The sequence below is a fragment of the Nomascus leucogenys genome, chromosome 4 (genome assembly GCF_006542625.1).
Source record: "Nomascus leucogenys isolate Asia chromosome 4, Asia_NLE_v1, whole genome shotgun sequence".
Lineage (NCBI taxonomy): Eukaryota > Metazoa > Chordata > Mammalia > Primates > Hylobatidae > Nomascus > Nomascus leucogenys.
In genome coordinates, this window is record NC_044384.1 from 142,256,123 (window position 1) to 142,279,608 (window position 23,486).

A 23,486-nucleotide genomic window follows, 5' to 3' on the forward strand; every position below is an offset into this window, starting at 1 on the left:
ACTTACCTTAACATACATTTATCCCAAATCAATATTTTTTAGCCTATGAGCTCCTCAGGGGTAAAATTATATTTCACCTATTTTTCCACGTTCAGCACCCTGGCTTAAGGAGTTTCCTTAGTAATATGTTGTCGAATAAACAAATACATGAGTGAATGAAGAGATGACTGAAGAAGCCACACATGAGCCTAAATGCAAGGAAAAAGATGGACAGTGCTACCACTAATAGCCATGAAAAAGAACCGTTCATGGAAGAAGAATAATTTACTATGCTTAGCCACTGCTGTTTTCTGGTTCCGTTTTTTTTTTTTGGTTGGGGGAGGAGAGTTATTAAATAGAATTAAAGCTGAAACCCAATGGCAAATATAATAGAAAGAACTTGGTGTGCATTGACTGATGCACGAAGCATTGAAATTTTCCATTTTCACTTTCCCTCTTTGTTGCCATAAAATGAGAGTGTGAGGCAAGATCGTGTCTGAGGGTGGGTCCAGCTCTCAAGCTCTGGAGCTCTGGACTGCTGGGTCTCCTGCTGAAGCCGGCCTTTGAGCTTGCATCTCAGTTCTATCCTGATGGCAAAGACTGTTCTCTTTTCAAACTCATAGATGCCACCCTCCTGCCTACTAAGGCTGTGGTGTGCCACGACTAAGTTTAACCCCTCTCTCCTGGTCTGAAATAGTCATCTAAACCACAGGGGAAATTATTGACTACGGTTTCCTAGATCTATGCAAGAAAAATGCTTCCAAACCCTAATGCCACAAAGCTGTATTTACTTGTCCCAACTCTTTCCCGGTGTGGTTCGGATTACCCTTTGCCTGCATACATTTTGCAATACCTGTTGGCTCTTCATCTTTGCCCACTCCTCCAGCATGCTCACTACACCTGAGAAACTTAGCCAGTACTTGGCTTAAAAATCTTCAACCTACTCATCACCTAACAAGAGAGGGTTTAAAGTTGGCAGAGGGAATATTGCACAGAAACGCTATTTGCCAACCACCTACCAATAGCTGATTTCACAAGTGGTCTCTTATCAGATCTGCCCATCAGAAAAGAAGGAAGAAGATTAATGATCACTCTTCAGACACCACGACTTCCTCCGGCGAAGCTCTCTGTAGAGCTAAAGGTTTGTATTGGATTATTGTCACCGATTACTGTTTTAGGCTTGCATTCCTAGTAAAATTGAAGCGGAGCCTATATCCCTTAGAGTACAAATTCCCAAATGCCATATTCAACATAATGAGTTTTCAGAAAGCTAAATATATCCAATGGGAAAGACTGGCCTTTACATCCTTCCTGCATTTCGTTGTTACTGCTATTAAAGAGTACTTTAAAAAATAAAAATATAAGGATAGTAACAGAGGACGGCAGGGTTTGTTTATTTTCATGTCTTTCTTGGCAGTTTAAAAAGTTGGCAATCCTATATCAATTTCTAATTTTTTTCTAAAACTTTGCTGGTCATTAAAATTAGAAAACTGGTAGCCTTATGCCTAAAGTGGCTAGTTCAGATCAAGTTCCATGTAAACTGAAGAAAGGAAGAGCCTCTGATTCAAACTCTTTAAGGTCATCATTTTTTTCTTTTTCTAAGATCATTTTCTATAGATCTCAAGGTGCATAATATGTATCATGGAGGCCCTTTAGATTTAGGTAGTGATTATAATCGATTCAAGTCAGGAAATTTCTTCTAAAGTATACCTACCTGTGAAACCCTTCATATCTGGGGCGCTCTGTGCCACGGGTGTCAGACTTTTGCAAAAGCCCTGTCATTCTAACGGGACGCTCTCCTGTAGGAAGTTGCCCTCTGGTGCCCGTCCTTGGGCTTCTGATGAAACGGCGACCCACCACCCCCTTCCCAGACCCTGGCCCGCAGCCGGATCACTCCGGGCGCGCTGCCGATCACGTGGCGAAGTGGTGCTCCCCAGCGCCGTGGCTGCGCGCCCACTGGTCGGTGGCTGGAGTCCCGGGCGCGCCCATTGGCTGCGGGGGGCGTTCACGTGGAAGGGGGCCTGGGATGGAACCCGGGGTCCCGAGAGGTGGCCAGAAAGTTAAAGGGGGCAGCGCGGCGGCGGGGAGCTCGAGTCTCGGGTGACTGCTGGAGGGAGGAGGTGAGCGCGCAGCTCTCGTGCACGGACGGACGTGGCCGCCCGCGGGGGGCGCGAACCCGAGCCCGGCGCCCAACTCCTGCCGTCACGGCCGCTGTCCCTGCTCCCCCAGTGCGGATGCTGCCGCTGGCTGGCGCGTCTGCCCTCCGGGCTTATGAGCTGAACCCGGTACGTAGCTCCCCTAGCCTCGAGTCCGAGTGAAGGGCTGGGGACAACAAGGCGAGGGCGTGCAGCGGGGACCCGTTTGGGTTCCTGTCATCTACATTTTCACCGTGCGACTTACACTGGCACACCGGGGCTGGAAAACTCTAGGGAGCTGGCCCCAGGGAGCTGTTGCTTCAGCGTGGAGAGGGCGATCCAGGGACCCCAGCTGGGAAGCGCCTCCCGGGCCCACGTGCTCCACCGCGCTGCTGGGCCGGGCTGCGACCGTGACCAGGGAGCTGCGGCTGCGGCGGCTGATCCCTTTGCCACCTGTTGTTCTGGCTTGCAACCTAGCGCAAGTTCCCAGCCCCGGGTCCCGAGAGGTCTGGAGACCTCTCCAAAGTTGGGTAATGGGATTTGGAGCTTAAGGACAAGCCGCTTCGTCTCTCTCTGGGCCTTAGTTTCCCTAAAAAACGCGAGGAAATATACTTGGTAGGCTCTCAGGCCACCGAGGGCGACGGGACCTAGGACGATGCCTGTCCCGGGCCGGCGGAGGCCAGGCGGCCGCGCGGGGGTGCTGGTGTCGCGCTGCTTGCTCCGGCCGGGGTTGCCCCTTTGCCGGCCCCGCCCGGGTGCGATAACGGGCTCCTCCTCCTCGTCGTCTTCCTCCCCCCGCCGACATCTCCGGGAAGCCAGCCCAGGCCCTGCCTCCCGGACACACCGACGCTCACGTAGTCGCCCTTGCCACAACCCTGCAGGCTCTCCGATGCGGCGAGAGAGCTGGGGAGGGGGCTTCTCCGCGGCCCAAAAGGTGGGTGCAGCGCCAGGCCAAGGAGGCTTGTATGGAGGTTGGGGGCGGAGTACAGCCCTGGCCAAACTGGACGGAGGGGAGAGGGTCGGAGAGTTAACTTGAGGGATCCTCCAGCCTGGAGAGCACTGGCCTGTTCCTGCCTCTCTTTGGAATCCAGAAAAAGGGGTGTGGAAGGCACAGTAGATGCAAAAGAGGGAGTGGGGGCCGGTAATAACTTACTGGAAGATTTGGGGCCTGTCAGAGCATTGTTTTCTGAAAAAGAAGAGAAAACAGCGGAAAGACTAGACTTGAGAACTTGGAGACTTGGAAGGTGTTGGAACTTGTGGTCTGAGTGGCGGGGCCTGCCTGGGAGACCCAGGGTGCAGCAGAAGAGACAATTAGAGCTTTGGTCTGGGAGGAAGAGGAGGAGAGGAGGAAATGTTTCCTTGCGCAGAGTTGTCGAGGAGCCAAAACTAAAGTGAAGACAGCTGGAGGACTTACCACAAAAGTACAGTTGAGGTATTTAGGGAAAAAAGTTAGTGGGAAGAGAAGCAGCACCAGGGGTGGGTCGCAACATACAATGTCAGGGCCAGCAGGGACCTTGGAGGGGTCCTCAAGCCCAGAGCAGCTGAGCGACTCGCTCAAGTAGCAAAGCAAGGTGCAGACATTCTTAGCCTAGTGCCCTGTTTTCCCTCGTACGTTTTTAGACGGCAGGGGCTGTGTCATTTGAACTTGCCTCTTTCCTAGAATATGCAACCGCATTCACAAGTATCAATCTCCAAGATGCTTTGGATGATGCGGACACGATCGAGGGGTACACGGAGGCTTTAACGCTGTGAATAGGCCCCCATGGTCTGAGTACAAAGGGGAAAGACATGCACTCTCTTCATGCTGGATCAGTGAAATCTTTTGGAAGGGAACACAGAATTGTTGGAGGGAGGTAGATAGCCATGTCTTTAAAAATGACAATTATAACCTGGTTGTGAATGTCTACTGAATGCAGTTTGGCAGCTTTCAGTGTTCCTGGTGGGTTGCTTGTGCATCTGATTTTTTTGTTTGGTTTTGTTTGTTTGTTTTGAGACGGAGTGTCCCTCTGTCGCCCAGGCTGGAGTGCAGTGGCGCCATCTCTGGCTCACTGCAAGCTCCGCCTCCCGGGTTCACGCCATTCTCCTGCCTCGGCCTCCTGAGTAGCTGGGACCACAGGCGCCCGCCACCACGCCCAGCTAATTTTTTTTTGTATTTTTAGTAGAGACGGGGTTTCACCGTGTTAGCCAGGATGGTCTCATCTCCTGACCTCGTGATTCGCCCGCCTTGGCCTCCCAAAGTGCTGGGATTACAGGCGTGAGCCACCGCGCCCGGCCTTTTTGTCTTATCAGGAGAGAGAGAGAGAGAGAGAGAGAGAGAGAGAGAGGGAATGAGAGAATGGAGGGGATAATGTCGTGGCCCTGATACAAAAAAGATTTCCTCCCTATGAAAGGTACAGCCAGGAAGTCAGTAGCTCAGCTGCCTGAAACCGTGAAGGTCATGGGGTTATTTTCTGTGCAGGTCTATAGTTACCACCATGGCCATCTAACCTTGGCCAGCTGTCTTGAGAAGGTGTGTTGTCATGAGTGGAACAGAGAAAGCATTTATGCAAAACTATCTCCATGATCTGTTAGGGTTTGCCCTGTCTTAGCCGTGAACACTGAAATCTACCCTCAAGCATGGCCCATTCTGTCACCAGGGAAACTGACCCCTGACCTCTGAGGCATATCTATGGAAGCAAGTGTTAGAATTCATGCCGACCTGGGAGCAGCACTCATACACTCTTATTTTTATCCTGCAACTGGTATCAGATCCTGAGTCCTGCTCTCATGGTTCAAATATATGCCCATAACTTCTGGTTCTTTTTTCTTCCCCCTGGCCAACTTTGGTGACTCATATTCCCTGGCCTGGGAAAAGGACAGAGCTGGAGCAGCCAGGGAGTCTGTCAGGAGAGGAGGCTGGGCTGCAGCCTGGTGCTTCCTGTGTTGGAACAGATCATTTTCATGTCATTTGTAAAAGAAGCACCTGTCCAGGTGCCTTCTTTTCAGGACCTTAATATTACCTTGCACATCTCAGTTGCTAGGAGTACTTCTGCATGGCGGCAGCCATCCCTGTCACAGTCCGCTGGGGAGTTCCTGAGTAGGTCAGGAAAGCCCACACCAAACCAGCACTTCGGTGTGCTGATTCTTGGAGAGTGACCGGGTAGATAAAAGCTGGAAGCTATCTGTGGGACAGGCAAGGTGACTGACAGTCGAGTCATACCCCAGATTGAGGCCACACAGGTTAATGTCCTCACCTGCAGTTATGGTGACACACAAAGTGAAGGGATTCTAGACTGGGGTTGCTTGTGCAATGTCCCTGGGGTAGTAGTCCTGCTGGTAACTCTTGGGCCATCATAACCTTACTTTTGCCTTTCATAGAAGAATCTTGCAATAGCAGTTTGGCTCCTGCCAGTGCGGGCAGCATTGTTTAATTAGCTCTGGCTCTGACTAGAGCCTGGCCTCTCCAAGCCGGACTTCTTCTGCTTGTTCTTACAGCTTGGTGATAAAAGGGATCTCAGGGGCAAATTTATGCCACTGGGTTGAAACAGTGAAACTCTACCAAGGTCTTCAGCTAAGTCTCTTCAGCGTGCGGGATTAGAACTTGGGACATTGGTTCTAGTGGGCTGTAAGTGTGTAGATTCTCTGATTGATCATTTTGCTTTGGAATTCCGTTTCCACAATATCTTGAGAGTTTCCAAGCCTTTTTCTAACACGCAGGAAAGCACGTAGGAGGTTGGTTTGCAGGCTTGTTGGAGGTGCAAAGAGAACTTGCAGATGACCTGTGCTGACAGGTAAGGAGGAAGCTGTGAAGAGGAACCCCTCCTCCCTCAGTTCACACCCAGATTTTTCAGGATGGGTAGAGTGGGGGCACTGCGATGCCAGACATAGCCTCTTGTTTGGTTTTTATACTTGTTTAAAAACGAGGCTGGGCACGGTGGCTCATGCCTATAATCCCAGCACTGTGGCAGGCTGAGGGGAGCAGATCATGAGGTCAGGAGTTCGAGACCAGCCTGACATGGTGAAACCCCATCTCTACTAAAAATACAAAAATTAGCTGGGGTTGGTGGCACACGCCTGTAATCCCAGGGGTAGTGGCACTGCAGTCCCAGCTACTTGGGAAGCTGAGGCAGAAGAATCACTTGAACCTGGATGGCAGAGGTTGCAGTGAGCTGAGATTGCGCCACAGCACTCCAGCCTGGGTAACAGAGCAAGACTCCGTCTCGAAAGAAAAAAAACTAAAAATAAGACAAAACAAAACAAAAACACTACCTGTGTTAAAGTTAGAGCTGACGGTATAATTCCAACACAGTTTTGCAAGGGACAGGATTAACTAAAATTTAGATATTTTGTAAGTATAGAATTTTTTTTTTTTTACAATGAACCTGTTAGTCAATCCATTGAACCTCTGCAAACCTACCTTGCCTAATTCAGTCAAAACTTTCCTTTCCCGAACAGTTACATGGCTATAAGAACAGATAATTGAAAGCAAATTTGCCCTTAAAATTTTCACTAGATTGATTTTCTTAAAGGGGAAACAGTGAGACAGATATCCTTTAAAATGAATGTTTAAGCACCTGCATTCTGGCCATAAGTTATTGTTTTATTTGGTTCTGAGTATGTGTATTTCTCTGACTGGCCATCTGTAAGGGCTTCTTGCATCCCAGGGAAGTGCTGTACTTTTGGAAAAATGGGGTCAACTCTGATGTGTTTGTCCTTTCACCTTTTTTTTTTACATGTTTGGTTAATCACAATCAGAAGGTGAAAATGAGAGATTATTTATAGAACTGAACCAGTGGTCCCAGCTCTTTACAGAAGACACTTGGCATGTTGCCTGTCACTTCTCAGGGTTGGCCATGGCTGCTCGAGAGTGAGTTCCCCAACACGTCATCACACATCTACACCTGTGCCATAAGGAGGGGAGATAGGTTGAGGGGAGATAGGTTTGGGGACTCATCTAGATCCTGTGTTCTGTGATTCTCAGACTTGAGATTTTAATCCTAGTTTTGTCACTCATTTCCTTAATTTAGTCCATTGAAACTGTCAAATCAAAATATAAATTTGCCATGGTAATTAGAATGATAAAAAGTGCTCAGACTTTGGGAGGCTGAAGCGAGAGGATTGCTTGAGCTCAGGAGTTTGAGACAAACTTGGGCAACATGGTGAAACCCTGCCTCTATAAAAATTGAAAAATTAGCTGGGCATGGAGGTGCACACCTGTAGTTCCAGCTACTTTAGAGGCTGAGGCGGGATGATTGCTTGGGCCCAGGAGTTTGAGGTTCCAGTGAGCTATGATCGCACCACTGCACTCCAGCCTGGGCAACACAGCAAGATCCTGTCTCAGGAAAAAAAGTGCTCAGCTTTAGTGAGGCAGTAGTGTTGGGATGGGTTTTTGGATATCTTAACATATTTGAGGATTTTTTTTAGGTTCATTTTGTTCTGATGATAGAAGCAATATTATTTTAGAATATATAAGACAATACAAACCGGGATACCAGAAATTCCTCAAATCTTGTCACCTAAGTATTCTGATTTTAAATATATATCTCTAGTCTTTTTTCTCTGCATTTACATAATACAGTTGACCCTTGAACAACATGGGGTCTAGGGGAGCCTAGCCCCCACACAGTCAAAAATCCACATATAACTTTTGACTCCCCAAAACCTTCACTTCTTTTTTTTTTTTGAGACGGAGTCTCGCTCTTGCGCCCAGGCCAGAGTGCAGTGGCGTGATCTCGGTTCACTGCAAGCTCCGCCTCCCAGGTTCACGCCATTCTCCTGCCTCAGCCCCCCAAGTAGGTGGGACTACAGGCACCTGCCACTGCGCCCGGCTAATTTTTTGTATTTTTAGTAGAGATGGGCTTTCACCGTGTTAGCCAGGATGGTCTCGATCTCCTGACCTCATGATCCGCCCGCCTCGGCCTCCCAAAGTGCTGGGATTACAGGAGTGAGCCACGGTGCTCAGCCAACCTTCACTTCTAACAGCTTACTGTTGACCAGAGTCTTATCAATAACATCAACAGTCGATTAACACATATTTTGTATTTTATTTGTAACATATACTGTATTCTTATAGCAAAGTAAACTAAAGGAAAGGAAGTGTTAAGAAAGTCATAGGAAAGAGAAAATACATTTACTATTCATTAAGTGAACGTGGGTCATCATAAAGGTCTTCATTCTCATCCTCTTCACATTGAGTAGACTGAGGAGGAGGAAGAGGAGGAGAAGGGGTTGGTCTTGCTGTCTCAGGGGCGGCAGAGGCAGAAGAGAATCTGAGCAAAAGTGGACCCGCAAAGTTCAAACTCATGTCATTGAAGGGACAATGGCATTTTTCCCCACAAGTCTAGTTTCTACGTACAATTTTATCTTCCCTCTCTCTCTTTCTATCTCTATAGACATAAATATAAATATACTATACTTTTTTTCATTTCATTGAATCTTTTTTAAAATAACGGCTTTAATGATGATATAAAATTACATCACATGGGCTGGACATGGTGGCTCCCGCCTGTAATCCCAGCACTTTGGGAGGCCAAGGCAGGTGGATCACCTGAGGTCAGGAGTTTGAGACCAGCTTGGCCAGCTGGTGAAACCCTGTCTGTACTAAAAATACAAAAATTAGCTGGGTGTGGTGGCAGACTCCTGTAATCCCAGCTACTCGAAAGGCTAAGGCAGGAGAAATCACATGAACATGGGAGGTGGAGGTTGCAGTAAACCGAGACTGTGCCGTTGCCCTCCAGCCTGGGTGACAAGAGTAAAACTCTGTCTCAAAAAAGGAAAAAACAATAACAATAAAAATAAAAGTACATCACATGGATGTGGTATATTTAATTGAACCAGGTACCTGTTAATGGTCATCTAGGTTATTTTGTCATCTTTTTTCCCCCTATAATGTGGCATTGAACATTTTCGTATCTTAACCTCTATATGTTTTTAATTATTTACTTAGGATAAATGTCTCTATGTGATATTAGAATAAAAAATGATAAAAAAAATTAGAAAGGTGGTGCCAATTTAAACTAATGAAAATGTTTGCATCGGTTGGACACAGTGGCTCATACCTACAAATCCCAGGCATTTTGGGAGGCCAAGGTGGGAGCATTGCTTGAGTCCAGGAATTCAAGACTGGCCTGAGCAACATAGTGAGACCTCATCTCTACAAAAAATATTTTTTAAAAAGTAGCCAGACGTGGTGGCTCGTGCCTGTGGTCCTAGCTACTCGGGAAGCTGAGGTGGGAGGACCGCTTGAGCCCAGGAGGTGGAGGCTGCCATAAGCCATGTTCATACCACTTCACTCCAGCCTAGGTGACAGAGTAAGACCCAGTCTCAAAAAAAAAAAAAAGAAAAAGAAAAAGCTTGCATTATCTTTTCAATTTTTTTCCTAATTCAATAAATAAAAAACAGACATTGTTTTTCATCTAAATTTCTTAAATTAATAATAAGGTTGAACATTTTGCATATTTATAGGCCACTTTTAAAATTTTTTTCAAGAATTTTCTATTCATGTTCTTTGCTTATTTTTCTATGTGGAATATTTGACTTTATTATTGCTTTGTAAGAACACTTTACATATTAAGGTATTAGCTCTGCTGCTATGCTTATTGTAAAATATTTTCACAGTTTGTCTTTAGTCTTTTTTTGTTTTACTTATCATTTTTACTTATAGAAAATATAGTTTTTGTTAACTCAGATTTATTATCCTCTTTTAGCATGATTCTATTTGCTTTTTATTCTTATAGAGCTAATTTTTTACTTGTGGAAAAAACAAATATTCACCTATATTAAAGGCTTACAAATACGAAATTGCTGGTTGTTTTTATTTTATTTATTTTTATGTTTTGAGACAGAGTCTTGCTCTGTGGCCCAGGCTGGAGTGTGTGATCTCTGCACACTGCAACCTCCACCTCCCGGGTTCAAGCAATTCTGCTGTCTCAGCCTACAGAGCAGCTGGGACTACAGGTGCCCACCACCACGCCCAGCTAATTTTTGTAATTTTAGTAGAGACGGGGTTTCACCATATTGGTCAGGCTGGTCTCAAACTCCTAACCTCAAATGAACCATCTGCCCAGCCTCCCAAAGTGCTGGGATTATAGGCGTGAGCCACCACCCCAGCCTGCTGGTTCTTTTTAAAAGAGTGGTATCCTGAGATTTAAAAACCTACCATAAGCTTAATGAAAGCAGGTTTGTGTCTATCTTCACTATTGAATCCCAGTATCTTGCTTGATGCCTGGCATATAGGAAACACCTAATCCTTATTTGTGGGATGAATCCATTTCTTTTTATCAGATTATAGCAAATATAAAGCCACAATAAGATGTCACATCACACCCGTTAGGATGGCTATTTTCAAAAAGTCCAAAGAAAATAAGTATTGGCAAAGACGTGGAGAAAAGGGAACCCTTGTCTCTTGCTGGTGGGAATGTAAATTAGTACAGCCATTATGGAAAACAGTAGGGAGGCTCCTCAAAAAGCCATAACTAGAACTACTATATGACCCGGCAATCCCACTGCAGGACATACATCCAAAGGAATTGAAGGCAGTGTATCAGAGAGTTATCTGTACTCTTATGTTCATTGCAGCATTATTCACCAAGCCAAGATACGGAATCAATGTAAGTGCCCATCATTGGATGAGTGAATAAAGAAAACATGGTATATAAACACAGTGGAATACTATTCCACCTGAAAAAAGAAGGAAATCCTGTCATTTGTGCCAACGTGGATGAACCCGGAGGATGTTAAGTGAATAAGTCAGGCACAGAATGACAAATATAGCATGATCTCACTTATATGTGGAATGTGAAAAAGTCAAACTCATAGAAACAGAGAGTCCCAGTGGTGGCTACCAGAAACTGGAGGTGGAGGGACTGGAGAGGTATCCTTTGGCCAAAGGATACAAAATTTCAGGTAGACAGGAGGAATAAATTCAAGAGATCTGATGTACAATATGGTGCCTATACTTAGTAATGATATGTTATATACTTGAAAATTGCTGAGAGTGGATTTTAAGTGTTCTCACTGCAAAAAAAGTGTGATATAATGTATGTTAAATAGCTCGATTTAGCCATTCCACAGTGTATACATATATGGAAACATGTTGTACACCATAAGAATATACAATTTTTACTTCTCAATAAAGTGTGGGCAGAGAGGCTCACACCTGTAATCCTAGCACTTTGGGAGGTCAAGGCAGGATCATGGATTGAGCCAGGAGTGTGAGACCAGCCTAGGAAACATAGCGAGACCTGTCTCTACAAAAAATTTTAAAATTAGCCAAGCACGGTGACTTGTGCCTGTTGTCCCACTTACTTCGGAGGCTGAGGTGGGAGGATCGTTTGAGCCTGGGAGGTCGAGGCTGCAGTGAGCTGTGATCGTGCCACTGCGCTCCAGCCTGGGCGCAGAGCGAGACCCTGTGTCTAAAAATACATAAATAAATAGTATCCCTCAGGACAGCTATCTGTGGAAGACACCTTTTTAGTCAAATAGGTTTGGGAAATTTTAAAACAGTATATGCCCTTTTAATTATCCTCTGTGGCACATTCGCCAACAGAAGGCCCCAAGAAATGCTGACCAAAAAAACCTGTGCATTTAGTTTTAAAACTAGTGGGTTTCATACTCTTTTGTTTGTTTTAACCTTGAACCACCCCCCGCCCCCCACCGCATCTCGTCCCCCGACAATATAATCTTCCCTCAAACCTGTGTTGTGCTGGACCACACCGGGGTTCATCCTGACCTGTCGCTGTGTGGGCATAGATAAAAGGAAATATTGTTTGCCAGTCCCTGCTGGAATAATGCCTTCACACATCTGTCTGATCTGATTGCTCCGCTGTTTTCTTTCTTCTCTTCCCTTTCCAGGGTTCTAGCCTATTCATCTAGCCCCATGATGGCCGTGGACATCGAGTACAGATACAACTGCATGGCTCCTTCCTTGCGCCGAGAGAGGTTTGCCTTTAAGATCTCACCAAAGCCCAGCAAACCGCTGAGGCCTTGTATTCAGCTGAGCAGCAAGAATGAAGCCAGCGGAATGGTGGCCCCGGCTGTCCAGGAGAAGAAGGCGAAAAAGCGGGTGTCCTTTGCAGACAACCAAGGGCTGGCCCTGACAATGGTCAAAGTGTTCTCGGAATTCGATGACCCGCTAGATATCCCATTCAACATCACCGAGCTCCTAGACAACATCGTGAGCTTGACAACAGCGGAGAGCGAGAGCTTCGTTCTGGATTTTTCCCAGCCCTCTGCAGATTATTTAGACTTCAGAAATCGGCTTCAGGCCGACCATGTCTGCCTTGAGAACTGTGTGCTCAAGGACAGGGCCATCGCCGGCACTGTGAAGGTTCAGAACCTCGCATTTGAGAAGACCGTGAAAATAAGGATGACGTTCGACACCTGGAAGAGCTACACAGACTTTCCTTGTGAGTACGTGAAGGACACTTATGCCGGTTCAGACAGGGACACGTTCTCCTTCGATATCAGCTTGCCTGAGAAGATTCAGTCTTATGAAAGAATGGAGTTTGCTGTCTACTACGAGTGCAATGGACAGACGCACTGGGACAGTAACAGAGGCAAGAACTATAGGATCATCCGGGCTGAGTTAAAATCGACCGAGGGAACGACCGACCCCCACAGTGGACCGGATTTGGGAATATCCTTTGACCAGTTCGGAAGCCCTCGGTGTTCCTATGGTCTGTTTCCAGAGTGGCCAAGTTACTTAGGATATGAAAAGCTAGGTCCCTACTACTAGTGACTGCAGGTGACAGGGCGTGGCGGAGCTGCCGCAGACAAGCCTAGCTCTGCTCACTGTGCAGTGGAGATGGAAGGCCAGGAAGGAGCAAAGTGGAACTTCCATGAGGCCCAGTTTGGGAAAATAAAAGGATCCTCTTCACTTCTTTCTTAAACCAGCAAATCCAGCCAGGTTCAGATTACACAACCCGTGTCTCACTCAAAGGAGCGGTGGTGGCTGGCTCACTTTCGCACTGTGGCAGCCACGAGAGTCTGCAGGTCTGTGCTGGAAAGGATATGGATGGGAATGAAGCCTGTGCCAGTGCTGATGAAGCTGGAGGAGGCTCTCCTTTGCTCTCCACTCAGATGTGGGACATCAGTCGCCAAAAGCCGCTCAGCCCCAGTCACCTTGCGTCGGACCTTCACTGTTCATCGTGTTCATTTTTGGGTGCTCTCTGCCAGCCAGGCCTTTCCTGCAAGCTGCTGTGCTTCCCCGTCCACGTGTATCTCTGTGCTGTGACACACTGACCTGACCTACATTTCCAATGCAGCTGCAGAAGAGAAATGGGATTGGCTCTTGTTTTCTGCAAGTTCATCTTTTGCATTTTATGTTCTTCCACAATTGATCTGACGTTCAGGAAAAGATAATAAAGGCAAATTAGTTTGTGGGTGAGACAGGCATTTCCTCCCCCATCTTCTTGACCCCACAGATATATTCCAGCGGAGAGCAACACACCAGTCATTGAAACCCACTGGCTCCTGTGCGGTGTCACAGATTGCAGGGTTCTGACAAGGCAGGATAGTCATGAGTGGGGACACTTTCAGCTTCTCCTCTTGCCTTCTGGGGGAGCTTTCTAAGTCCCCACAGTTACCCTGAGTCACCGGAAAAATCTGATTTTTCCCCGGAAAGCTCAATGACTTTAACTTGCTTGGCTGGTTTGTCTCGTTCTTTATGAAAGAATTTTGGGGCCGGGTGCGTTGGCTCATGCCTGTAATCCCAGCACTTTGGGAGGCCAAGGCGGGCGGATCACGAGGGCAGGAGATCGAGACCATCCTGGCTAACACGGTGAAACCCCGTCTCTACTAAAAATACAAAAAATTAGCCGGGCGTGGTGGCCGGCACCTGTAGTCCCAGCTACTCGGGAGGCTGAGGCAGGAGAATGGTATGAACCTGGGAGGCAGAGCTTACAGTGAACTGAGATCGCACCGCTGCATTCCAGCCTGGGCGAAAGAGCGAGACTCTGTCTCAAAAAGAAAAAAAAAGAGAGAATTTTGAATCTCCTTTCCCGAAGAGTCATCTTTTCTGTTGTGTTTAGGACATTTGATTTGCATATCCAATATCTCCTCGAAATCTTCAGAAAATGGTTTTATCTTGACTGTGATTTACAATATCTAGAACACTTTACCAGCACCCAGGGACACGGACTCGGGTGTTCTTATTTATGGTGTGTATGTAAACAGATAGGGGAGAAAAACCTCACCCAAGTTCTTATACGTTATTTTAAATGTTTGCCAACTCTGAAATTTCAGAGATTCATTGTTCTTAACCATATTGGACTAAAGTCTGTTGGTTAGTGCTGTTGTAAAAGAGACCTCCGGGGTCGAGCATGGTGGCTCACGCCTGTAATCCCCGCACTTTGGGAAGCCAAGGCGGGCAGATCACCTGAGGTCAGGCGTTCAAGACCAGCCTGGCCAACATGGTGAAACCTCATCTGTACTAAAAATACAGAATTTAGCTGAGTGTGGTGGCAGGCGCCTGTAATCCACCTACTCGGGAGGCTGAGGCAGGAGAATCACTTGAACCCAGGAGGTGGAGGTTGCACTGAGCTGAGATCATGTCACTGCATTCCAGCCTGAGCGACAGAGTGAAACTGTGTCTCAAAAGAGAGAGAGACCTCCGGGACAATCATTATCAGATAGACCCCAAACCTGTGATTTTTCTTGGGCAAGATTGGTGTTTACTTAGGGGTGCTTTAAAAATATATTTTTACATGTGTATTTGTAGGAAGTTTTTTTTTTTTTTTTTTCTATTTTTGTTTGGTTTTGGAGTTTGGTTAAATGACTATTTTATTTTCTGTTTTGCCTGATCTTACTAAAGTGAAGTTTTCCTAAGGCAAGCAAGAAGAGGAATGGAAGCACAGTTGCCTGGATTTGGAGGCACAGCTGTCAGGCTTTTCAAGCTAAGAGTCTTGTGCTTGGATTTTCCAGATTAATTTGAAAAGACCTCCCATTTGTGGCTTTGTACATAACTAACAGGCAGATATTGAGTGCCTTGGCTCCTAGAGTTTTGTGGTTGGGTTAGGTTGTTTTTGTTGTTTTGTTTTGTTTTTGTTGTCATTTCTGAAGTTTAAGATGCCTTGACTTTTTAAATGCTCTTAAGGCTATTCGATGTAATTCTTATTCCTAAAACTGGCTGTTCTTAGCCTGAAATCTAATGCTTTGTTTTTTGTACCTCTCCCAGGTGGGTAACACTCTAGGATTACATGATAATGTAATTTTAGGGGAAATCACATTTTTACCTTATGCTGTTACTGGGCAGAACCACGTTTTATGTAAACATACCAGACGTCGGGTAACAGACAGTACTTTAAATGTTACAAATTTGGTGATCAGAACTATTAACAGCGTAAATCGAACTCACATGGAAGCAAAACTGATTTCATGTAGGTCCTGAATTTTACTTTGCATTAAGAAGTGCCCTCCCCACAATGCAGGAAAGGCACAGAGTGCACTGTCATTGACATGTTACCCGACTAAGGATCATTCTGTGTTCATAAGAAAAAGGCCTGAAGTGACTCTGTTGAATAAAGTCAGTTTAATTTTATCTAATAATGATCTTAAGACATTCCCATGTCAAAATTTGAAATATGGTAGTTCAGTGATAACTATCTCTTCTAAAGCAGCCATAAACCCTCCCCACTACCCATCTTTCTCCCAGCTCACCCCGGCTTTTTTTTGCTGGGGGTGCTGGATGCAAGCCCCCAGCCAGCACACCTGGGATGCTCACCCCGCCGCACAATTCAGAAGGCAAGTCCTCACCTGCTTGCAAAGACCCTTCTTCTCCAGTAAAAGAGTCTACTTGCCTGAGCGTCCTTATCAGGGCTGTCATTCAGTGATCTATGGGGGTCTGAAGAATACTGCCTTCCATCTGTCTTCTGTTTACCACTCGCTCCTCTGCTACCCACCTGCCGCAAACAGTCTTTTTCCTTTTGGCCCAGTTCTGTCCCGTGAAATTCTCAGATGGCCTCAGGAGCTGCACTGATGGATTCTCTCCTTGTTTGACAGCTCATCATCCGTAGATAAGCCTACACACTTCAGAGGGTGGCAGTTTTCTTACTTGGAGACTTCACTGCACCTTACTTGTAGATTTGCCTTCAGACAGCTCTTGGTTATGGTAACAAGTGGCCCCCGAGTCCCAGAATCTTTCCTGGGTTGCCCCAGAAAGACCAGCCACCTGTCACAGGTGCAGTTGTCTGGGAATAGGGAAGCAACTTCATTTTTGTTTTATATTTATTCCCTCAAGTGCCCTGAAGAGCATTTGCAAACTGAGTACAATAAATAAGCTGGATTATACAAAGATATTTAATAACTAAGCTTTCAGTATCTATTGAAAGACATGAAGCATTTGAGTGGGTTTCTTTATTTAAAAGATTATTCTACTGGAGCTGGTGAGAAATAATGGAGCCGTGCAGTTCTCCAGAAATTAAAACAATGTCAGAGTCAATGGTAGAATTTAATTTACCTTTAAGATTTCATTTTAATGGTGGTAAAATTATATATTTGGAACTGTTCGGAGATTGCTCTGTGGTTTTGATCTTTTCAAACCATTTTCTTTTTGAGAAAAGGCATTAGTTGTAGTCACACGGACATTAAATGGGCCATATATGCTTATCAATCAAAAAAGTGTTCATTTTTTTGGAACTGCCCATTTTCTGGATCTTCTCTCTCAATGGATAGGGGATGAAAACCTTGGTTGCCTTTTATTTGTTTCCTCTTCTAAAATTTCTCACCTGAATGTAGTCCTGGGAGAGTCCCAATCACATCTCTCCTGACATGTTCACTGAAATCGGAGACAAGAAGTTACATGGATAATGGGATCTTGCAGGGTCACACAAAGACAATTTGGCAGCTTATCTTAATTTCCTGCAGTGAGACAACACATCTGGAACGGAGAAGGACAGCTGTTGTTACAGGCAGTTTTTCCTGGTCATGGCTGTAAAGCTGTGCAACCCACGTTGTAAAGCCGTGAATGTTTTCAGTCTTGTTGAGGAGTTTTTAGAGACTGCTAGGCCTCTGAGGGCTTTGAGAGTGCAGCTGTGATGGTATTTCACTTTTACTTCAATGTGAATGTAGAACCAAGGACTCATCTTCATTTTATACCTAAAAGTGCCTTGTCAACAAATTTCTGCATGTTTTAAAAGACAAATATTTTTGTACACAGAGTTCAAGGGGAAATGCACTTTAAAAATCCCAAGAATGGATGTTCTTTGTGTGGTATGAGAGGTTGGTTTGTATCTCAAAAGCAAAAATGTAATAAAGGAAGACAAAACAAAACTGAAACTGTCTTTCTATTCTTAGAGCCAGAGTAAGTGGAGAAACATTTCAAATCGGTATGTTTCCACATGTACATCTTAGGTTTCCAAAGAAAAAGCTTGGAAATGGCTGAGTTAAAGGTGCAAGGCAGATAGGAGATAATTGCTTTAGCATAGCTGAGAAGGTAAGTGCTAGGGAAGAGATACAGGAGCTTGTGTTATTCTGCACCCATTTTTAATGATCCTAGGTCACAGGCATTCTTACCCTGTCGTTTGCACTTGAAGTACAGTCCAGACAGATGTATTCAAACAAAAGCAGGAAAACTGTAAATGGCTATCATAGCTTTCAACTGCTTGAGCAAACAAACTGTAAGCAGCAAAACAAAACAGCCCCTGATAGGTAGTGGATAGTCACCCTAAGTGAGATTTCCAGAGCTGCTTTTTTCCAAAGTTCAGGACGAGATGCAGGCAGAGTGGGGTGGGAAGCTGCATCTAGAAGTTCCATGTCAACAAGTCCTCAGCCACCCTGGGGAAGTGGGCGGTGGCTCTAGTGGAAAGGCAGAGTGTATTAAAGTTTAGCAGCTAACACTAAAGTGAGCTCCGTACATAACTTTCTCCAGATTTTTACACTCTGCCCACAATTTGCCTTCACAGACATGGGAAGGATGGAAACGTTAACTCTGGTTTTTGTGAATGTCTGTTTGAGGTTCAATGAGGTATTAATAATCATTACCTAATCGTAAGTTGTGAGACTAACACCTCAGGAATGTCTGGAATAAAAACAACGTAAGAAAAAGAAAAACACTTTTCTAGAGCAATGTCTCCAGAATGGCAAATGTCCAGCTCTGAGTAATTCAAATGAATATTGACCACTCGGCTTCCATATACAAAGCAGTGCCAGGTGCTTTTCCCGCAACCCCCACAAAGGACATTCACATGTTCTGGGTAACGCCTCTGGTGAGCATGGGGAGCCACTGGAAGGTATTGGAATTCAGGAAGTCTGGCTTCCAGTCCAAGCTCTGCCACCGACCTCTTTGGCCTCCCATCTCCTGTTAGTGGCTCTACGGAAGGGGCCCTGAGCATGTTTAGTAGGAATAAGGTAACCAGAGGCTCTAGCAGTGCCCTGAATGCTTTTGAGAGTCAGCCAACATGTTAATTTGTAAGAGGTTTCTAAATTTAGACTCTCATAAGAAGCACCTTATACACTATTTGTGTCCTCTCCAGGAATCACGGGAGTGAATCACATTCCAGACACTTGCTTGGACTTCATCACATCCTCAGTGACTGGGCTGGAAGAAATATCACAGAGCTCTCTTTTTATGGGTAAAGAGAGGAAGGTGGCTGGGCACAGTGGCTCACATCTGCAATCCCAGCACCTTTGGAGGATCGCTTGAGGCTAGGAGTGTGAGACCAGCCTGGGCAACATAGTGAGACTCCATCTCTAAAAAAAAAAAAAATAATAATAGCTGGGTGTGATACCGTGTCTGTATACCAGCTATTCAGGGGGCTGAGGCAGGAAGATGACTTGAATCAGGAGTTCGAGGCTTCAGTGAGCTGTGATTGTATCACTGCTCTCTAGGCTGGGCAACAGCGTGAGACTCTGTCTCAAAAAAAAAGAGAGAGAGAGAGAGAGAGAGGGAGAGAGAGACAAATGCCCTGAGTGAGTTTCTTCAAGCCCCAGAGTCCATCAGTGACTGAGCCAGGAGGACGACACAGGTCTTTTTTCCAAGAACTGTCCCTGTGAACCAGAATCAACCTCATAGAACTGAGACCAAGATGATGATTCTCAAAAGTTATCCCTCATGCTGGAGAGATACAGTTCCCAGGAGAGGAGTGAACACAATTGTTTTTCTACAGGAAAAGCCACATTCCTCCCGAGGGCTTCCTCAGCATGTACTAGGACCACAGACCGCATAGAAGTATGAAAGTTAGAATGAAATGATGTGGGTCTCTGAGGGCCTGATTAAACCTCAGGATAAACTGGTGGAAGGAAACCACCAAGGGAGAATGGCTACAGGGGCATTCCAGGAGAGAGGCAGAATTCTTGGCCACAGCGTTCCCTTCCACCAGAATAGAAACACTGTGTGGCAAGGAAAGGCATTAACTAAACCTCATTCCTTCTTGTCACCTTCCCTTGGAGGAGAAGAGAGAGAGGGAACCTCAACAGATGCCTTTTGCTTCCTGCATGGGATTCTCTGGTAAGTTACATGCTTGCATTGATATTGTTCATTCCACAAACACTACTTTGCCTCTCCAGCACTGGGGGACCCGGGGCTGGGCCTTCGATTTGGCAAAGGTAGGATGAGGATACAGAATTGTCAGCATTCTTTGGGGCCAAAGACATCGATAATGATCCAAGATCCCAGCCCTCTACCCAAAGCTACAAGATCAAATGGCCAGGTTAGGGGTTGGCACCCTTTATCCTGTAAAGAACCAGGTAGTGAATGTTTCCGGTTTTGCGGGCCACATGTGATCTCTGTCACATATTTGTTTTTATTTAAAAGCCCTTTAAAAATGTAAAAACCGGCCGGGCGCCAGTGGCTCACGCCTATAATCCCAGCACTTTGGGAGGCCGAGGCGGGCGGATCACAAAGTCAGGAGATTGAGACCATCCTGGCTAACACGGTAAAACCCCGTCTCTACTAAAAAAACCAAAAAATTAGCCAGGCATGGTGGTGGGCGCCTGTAGTCACAGCTACTGAGGAGGCTGAGGCAGGAGAATGGTGTGAACCCGGGAGGCGGAGCTTGCAGTGAGCCGAGATCACGCCACTGCACTCCAGCCTGGGCAACAGAGCGAGACTCCATCTCAAAAAAAAAAAAAAAAGTAAAAACCATTCTTAGCTCATGGGCCATACCAAAGCAGGACCAGGGCAGACTTTGTCCCTCAGGCCATGGTTCGCCAACCCCAAGCAAGAGTCACATAGGAAGAGAACTGAGAGCAGACTTACTGAAGTCTTGAGGCCACAGGTTATTTTCAGTGGCTTGCTTTCTTTTCTTTTTAAGATGATCATATAATTTATGATCTAAACTGGGATGCTTTCGAGAATGAGTGAGGCTCCTGTGAGTTAGCCGGGAGCATCCGGTGTATACTAGGAACACCTTGGGCAAACCTGACGGCACGATCCCTGTCCGAGCTCACCTCTCCTGGTCCTTTGGGATCTTCTTAGACCTCTCGAGAGCTCGGAAAGCCCAGGCTGCTGTGCTGGGAATCAGCTCTGGCTGGATTGTCCTCTTTTTGGATGGGTTATCATGGAGTGGTGAGCCGGGAATCAGTTCTGGCTGGACTGTGCTCTTTTTGGATGGGTTATCAGGGAGTGGTGATTTAGTCTGTGGTTTAGATTTGTTTTTATCGGTTGGTTTTCTTTCCTAATTGTAGTGCTGGTGGCCAAAAGCCCTCTGGAAATTTCAGCCAATTCACTCTCAACAGTAGCTTCTTTAGGAGGAAAGGGGTGATTCATGGTTTGGGCTTATTTCCTACCAGTGCTTTTCCCCCACCTCTCCCCCGTGGCCAACAAATCGAGGCTGGCCAAGCTCCCGAGGAAGCTGCTCATTGTGGACAGAGACACTGAGGCTGGATTGCAGTATTCCAAAACCCAAGTCCCCAGAAAGTAACATCAAAGCGCTCCTAGGAATTTAACTCCAGGGTCTCAGCTCATCTTTCTCTAGCCCAGCAAGTTCAAGAGGCCCTAATTAAGCACCGCAGGAGACCAACGAGGTAGAAATTCATCTCTGAAGTGCTCTCCCCGGGCCTGGCCCTAAAGACCCCCTGCTTTCCTGGTGGCACCATGAGGGCAGGCACACATGCTCTTCCTTTTCATCTCTGTTGCCTCCTCTGGCTGGTATTTACCGTTACTCCCATGCTGAAGGTGGGTCTGTAATGCCGAGGATCCTAACATTAGTGCTGAGGGGTCTTGGAAAGGTTTCAGGAAGCTCCCGATATATCAAAGGGGAACACTTCACCACTAAAGGAGGGTTAGTTTTCCAGCGTCCATCCAAACACCACACATCACCACCTGCACTGCTAAAGCTGATGAGGAAGAAAAACTGGTCGCTGCTTCAGCCGGGCTCCCTTTCAGAGTCACCGTGTGGATTGCCTTCTGGTCAACATCTTGGTTTCATTTAAACATGGAATTAGCCAGGTGAAATTTCGCTGATTTTATTATCATCACACCATTTTATTATAAATTATTATATTATTAATTTTTCATCATTAGTCAAGTATTTATTGAACCTGTTACTGAAAGATTTCTCCCAATTTTTTTTTTTTTTTCACATAGAGTCTCACTCTCTCACCCAGGCTGGAGTACAGTGGCACAATCTTGGCTCACTGCAACTGCCACCTCCCATCTCCCAAAAATTTTCATAAGATCTTTTTGAACACTGCTTTGCACATTTGCTCATGCAACTAAGTATTTGTTCACACAAATTTTCCAGGCGCTTTCCTCTTTGATTGATCAATCACCTCACCACCTTGGGATCTCATCACTTCTGTTGGTCACACACTATATTACACACACAGACTTTGAAAACAAACATTTTTTAAACAGTGTTTTCTCCAGAAAAACGTCCCTCTCACCCTGGTTGATTTTCCTGCTTTGAAATGTCATGGCTTTGCCCCAGGCCTTCTGTAAGGCAGGACACACTCTGTCCTCCCTGGGCAAGCAATATTGAATAAGTGACGTTCTGCTGTCGGTGGCAGGAGCCAGACAGACAGTGACAGGGGGCATTCATTCCAGCCCTCCAGGACACCACTCACGCCTCATCTCAGCCTCTGCACTCCCTCCCCAGACAGGGAATGCAGAGGCCCAGGTCTCCAGCTGCAAACTCAGTCCTGTGCAGCTGAACTCAGACAGGAGCTGCTGGTGGTTTTCTAACATTTTAAGAAGCCATGGAATCTGTTCTTAAACCAAATCCAATGTGAAGCCATGGACAAGTAGGTAGAAAATAGTGCCGGGCGTGGTGGCTCACGCCTGTAATCCCAGCAATTTGGGAGGCCGAGGCTGGCGGATCACGAGGTCAGGAGATCGAGACCATCCTGGCTAATACGGCAAAACCCTGTCTCTACTAAAAAATGCAAAAAAATTAGCCAGGCGTGGTGGCGGCCACCTGTAATCCCAGCTACCGAGGAGGCTGAGGCAGGAGAATGACATGAACCCAGGAGGCGGAGCTTGCAGTGAGCCAAGATTGCGCCACTGCACTCCAGCCTGGGCCACAGAGCAAGACTCAGTCTCAAAAACAAACAAACAAACCAACAAACAAAAACACAGAAAATAGGCTACTCAGGATAGAAATTGCACCCATTCCCCCTCCCTGAAGCATCTCCTGAGAGCCCTAGGGCCCCAGAAATGTGAGTGCAAGCCCTTTCCTTCCAACACAAGAATTGCACTCTCCTGCCTTCTAGGCCAATGAATGTGGTTGAAGGATATCCTACAGAATAAGGCAAAAGCAAGTGAACAAGCAAAACCTCCGTGGGAAGGACATACAGCTGCGGACCCCAAAATAAATATGGACTCTGGTTATGTTTTCCTTCTGTTCTCAAGGATAATTACCATGTCTTTTCACACAAAAAAATTGGCTTGTTCACACAGAACCACACTTGAGCTGCCTATTATACATATGTGATTTATATTTACTTTCATACATTAAACTGCTTGACAGGGCAACGTCTATTCCACACTAATAATAACACATAAGACAAAATTACAGAGTGCCTCTATGGGCAAGGGTACGACTGGCACTAAGTACCCTATGGGAATGTAGAAAGAGAAAGCATGTCATTGTCACCAAGCTATTTAGAATCCTCCAATAGTTATTTTAGTCTTTGCCCAAATTATACATTTTTTACTCCATTTGTTTGCATCTAAGACCAGAGAGTCCTCATTTCCTTTTTACAATTTAAACTGTTGTTTTGAAATAATGCTAGATTCACATGCATTTGTAAGAAATAATACAGAGAGGTTCCATGTAACATTGACACAGTTTTTCCCAATGGTAACATCAGGCAAAACTAGAATACAGTATCACAATCACGATATTGACGTTAATCCAGTCAGGATATAATTTTTACTTTGTTTTTGAGAGAGAGGGTCTCCCTGTCACGTAGTGATGCGGTCATGGCTCACTGCAGCCTCAACCTCCCAGGCCCAGG

The 23,486-nt window shown here is 45.9% G+C and overlaps 1 protein-coding gene across 2 annotated transcripts; it reads left to right on the plus strand.

Annotated features, from left to right (window-relative positions):
• Window positions 1-2,035: 2,035 nt before the first annotated feature.
• PPP1R3B (protein phosphatase 1 regulatory subunit 3B) lies at window positions 2,036-17,361 on the plus strand. Of its 2 annotated transcripts, none has more exons than XM_003271422.4 (2): window positions 2,036-2,264; window positions 11,954-17,361. In XM_003271422.4, exon 2 carries the CDS (start codon window positions 11,971-11,973, stop codon window positions 12,826-12,828), a length of 858 nt encoding a protein of 285 aa, XP_003271470.2. In that variant the 5' UTR covers window positions 2,036-2,264; window positions 11,954-11,970; the 3' UTR covers window positions 12,829-17,361. The 2 variants fall into 2 exon arrangements, with proteins under 2 accessions (XP_003271470.2, XP_003271469.2); XM_003271421.4 differs by lacking the exon at window positions 2,036-2,264 and adding an exon at window positions 2,915-3,048.
• Window positions 17,362-23,486: the final 6,125 nt, after the last annotated feature.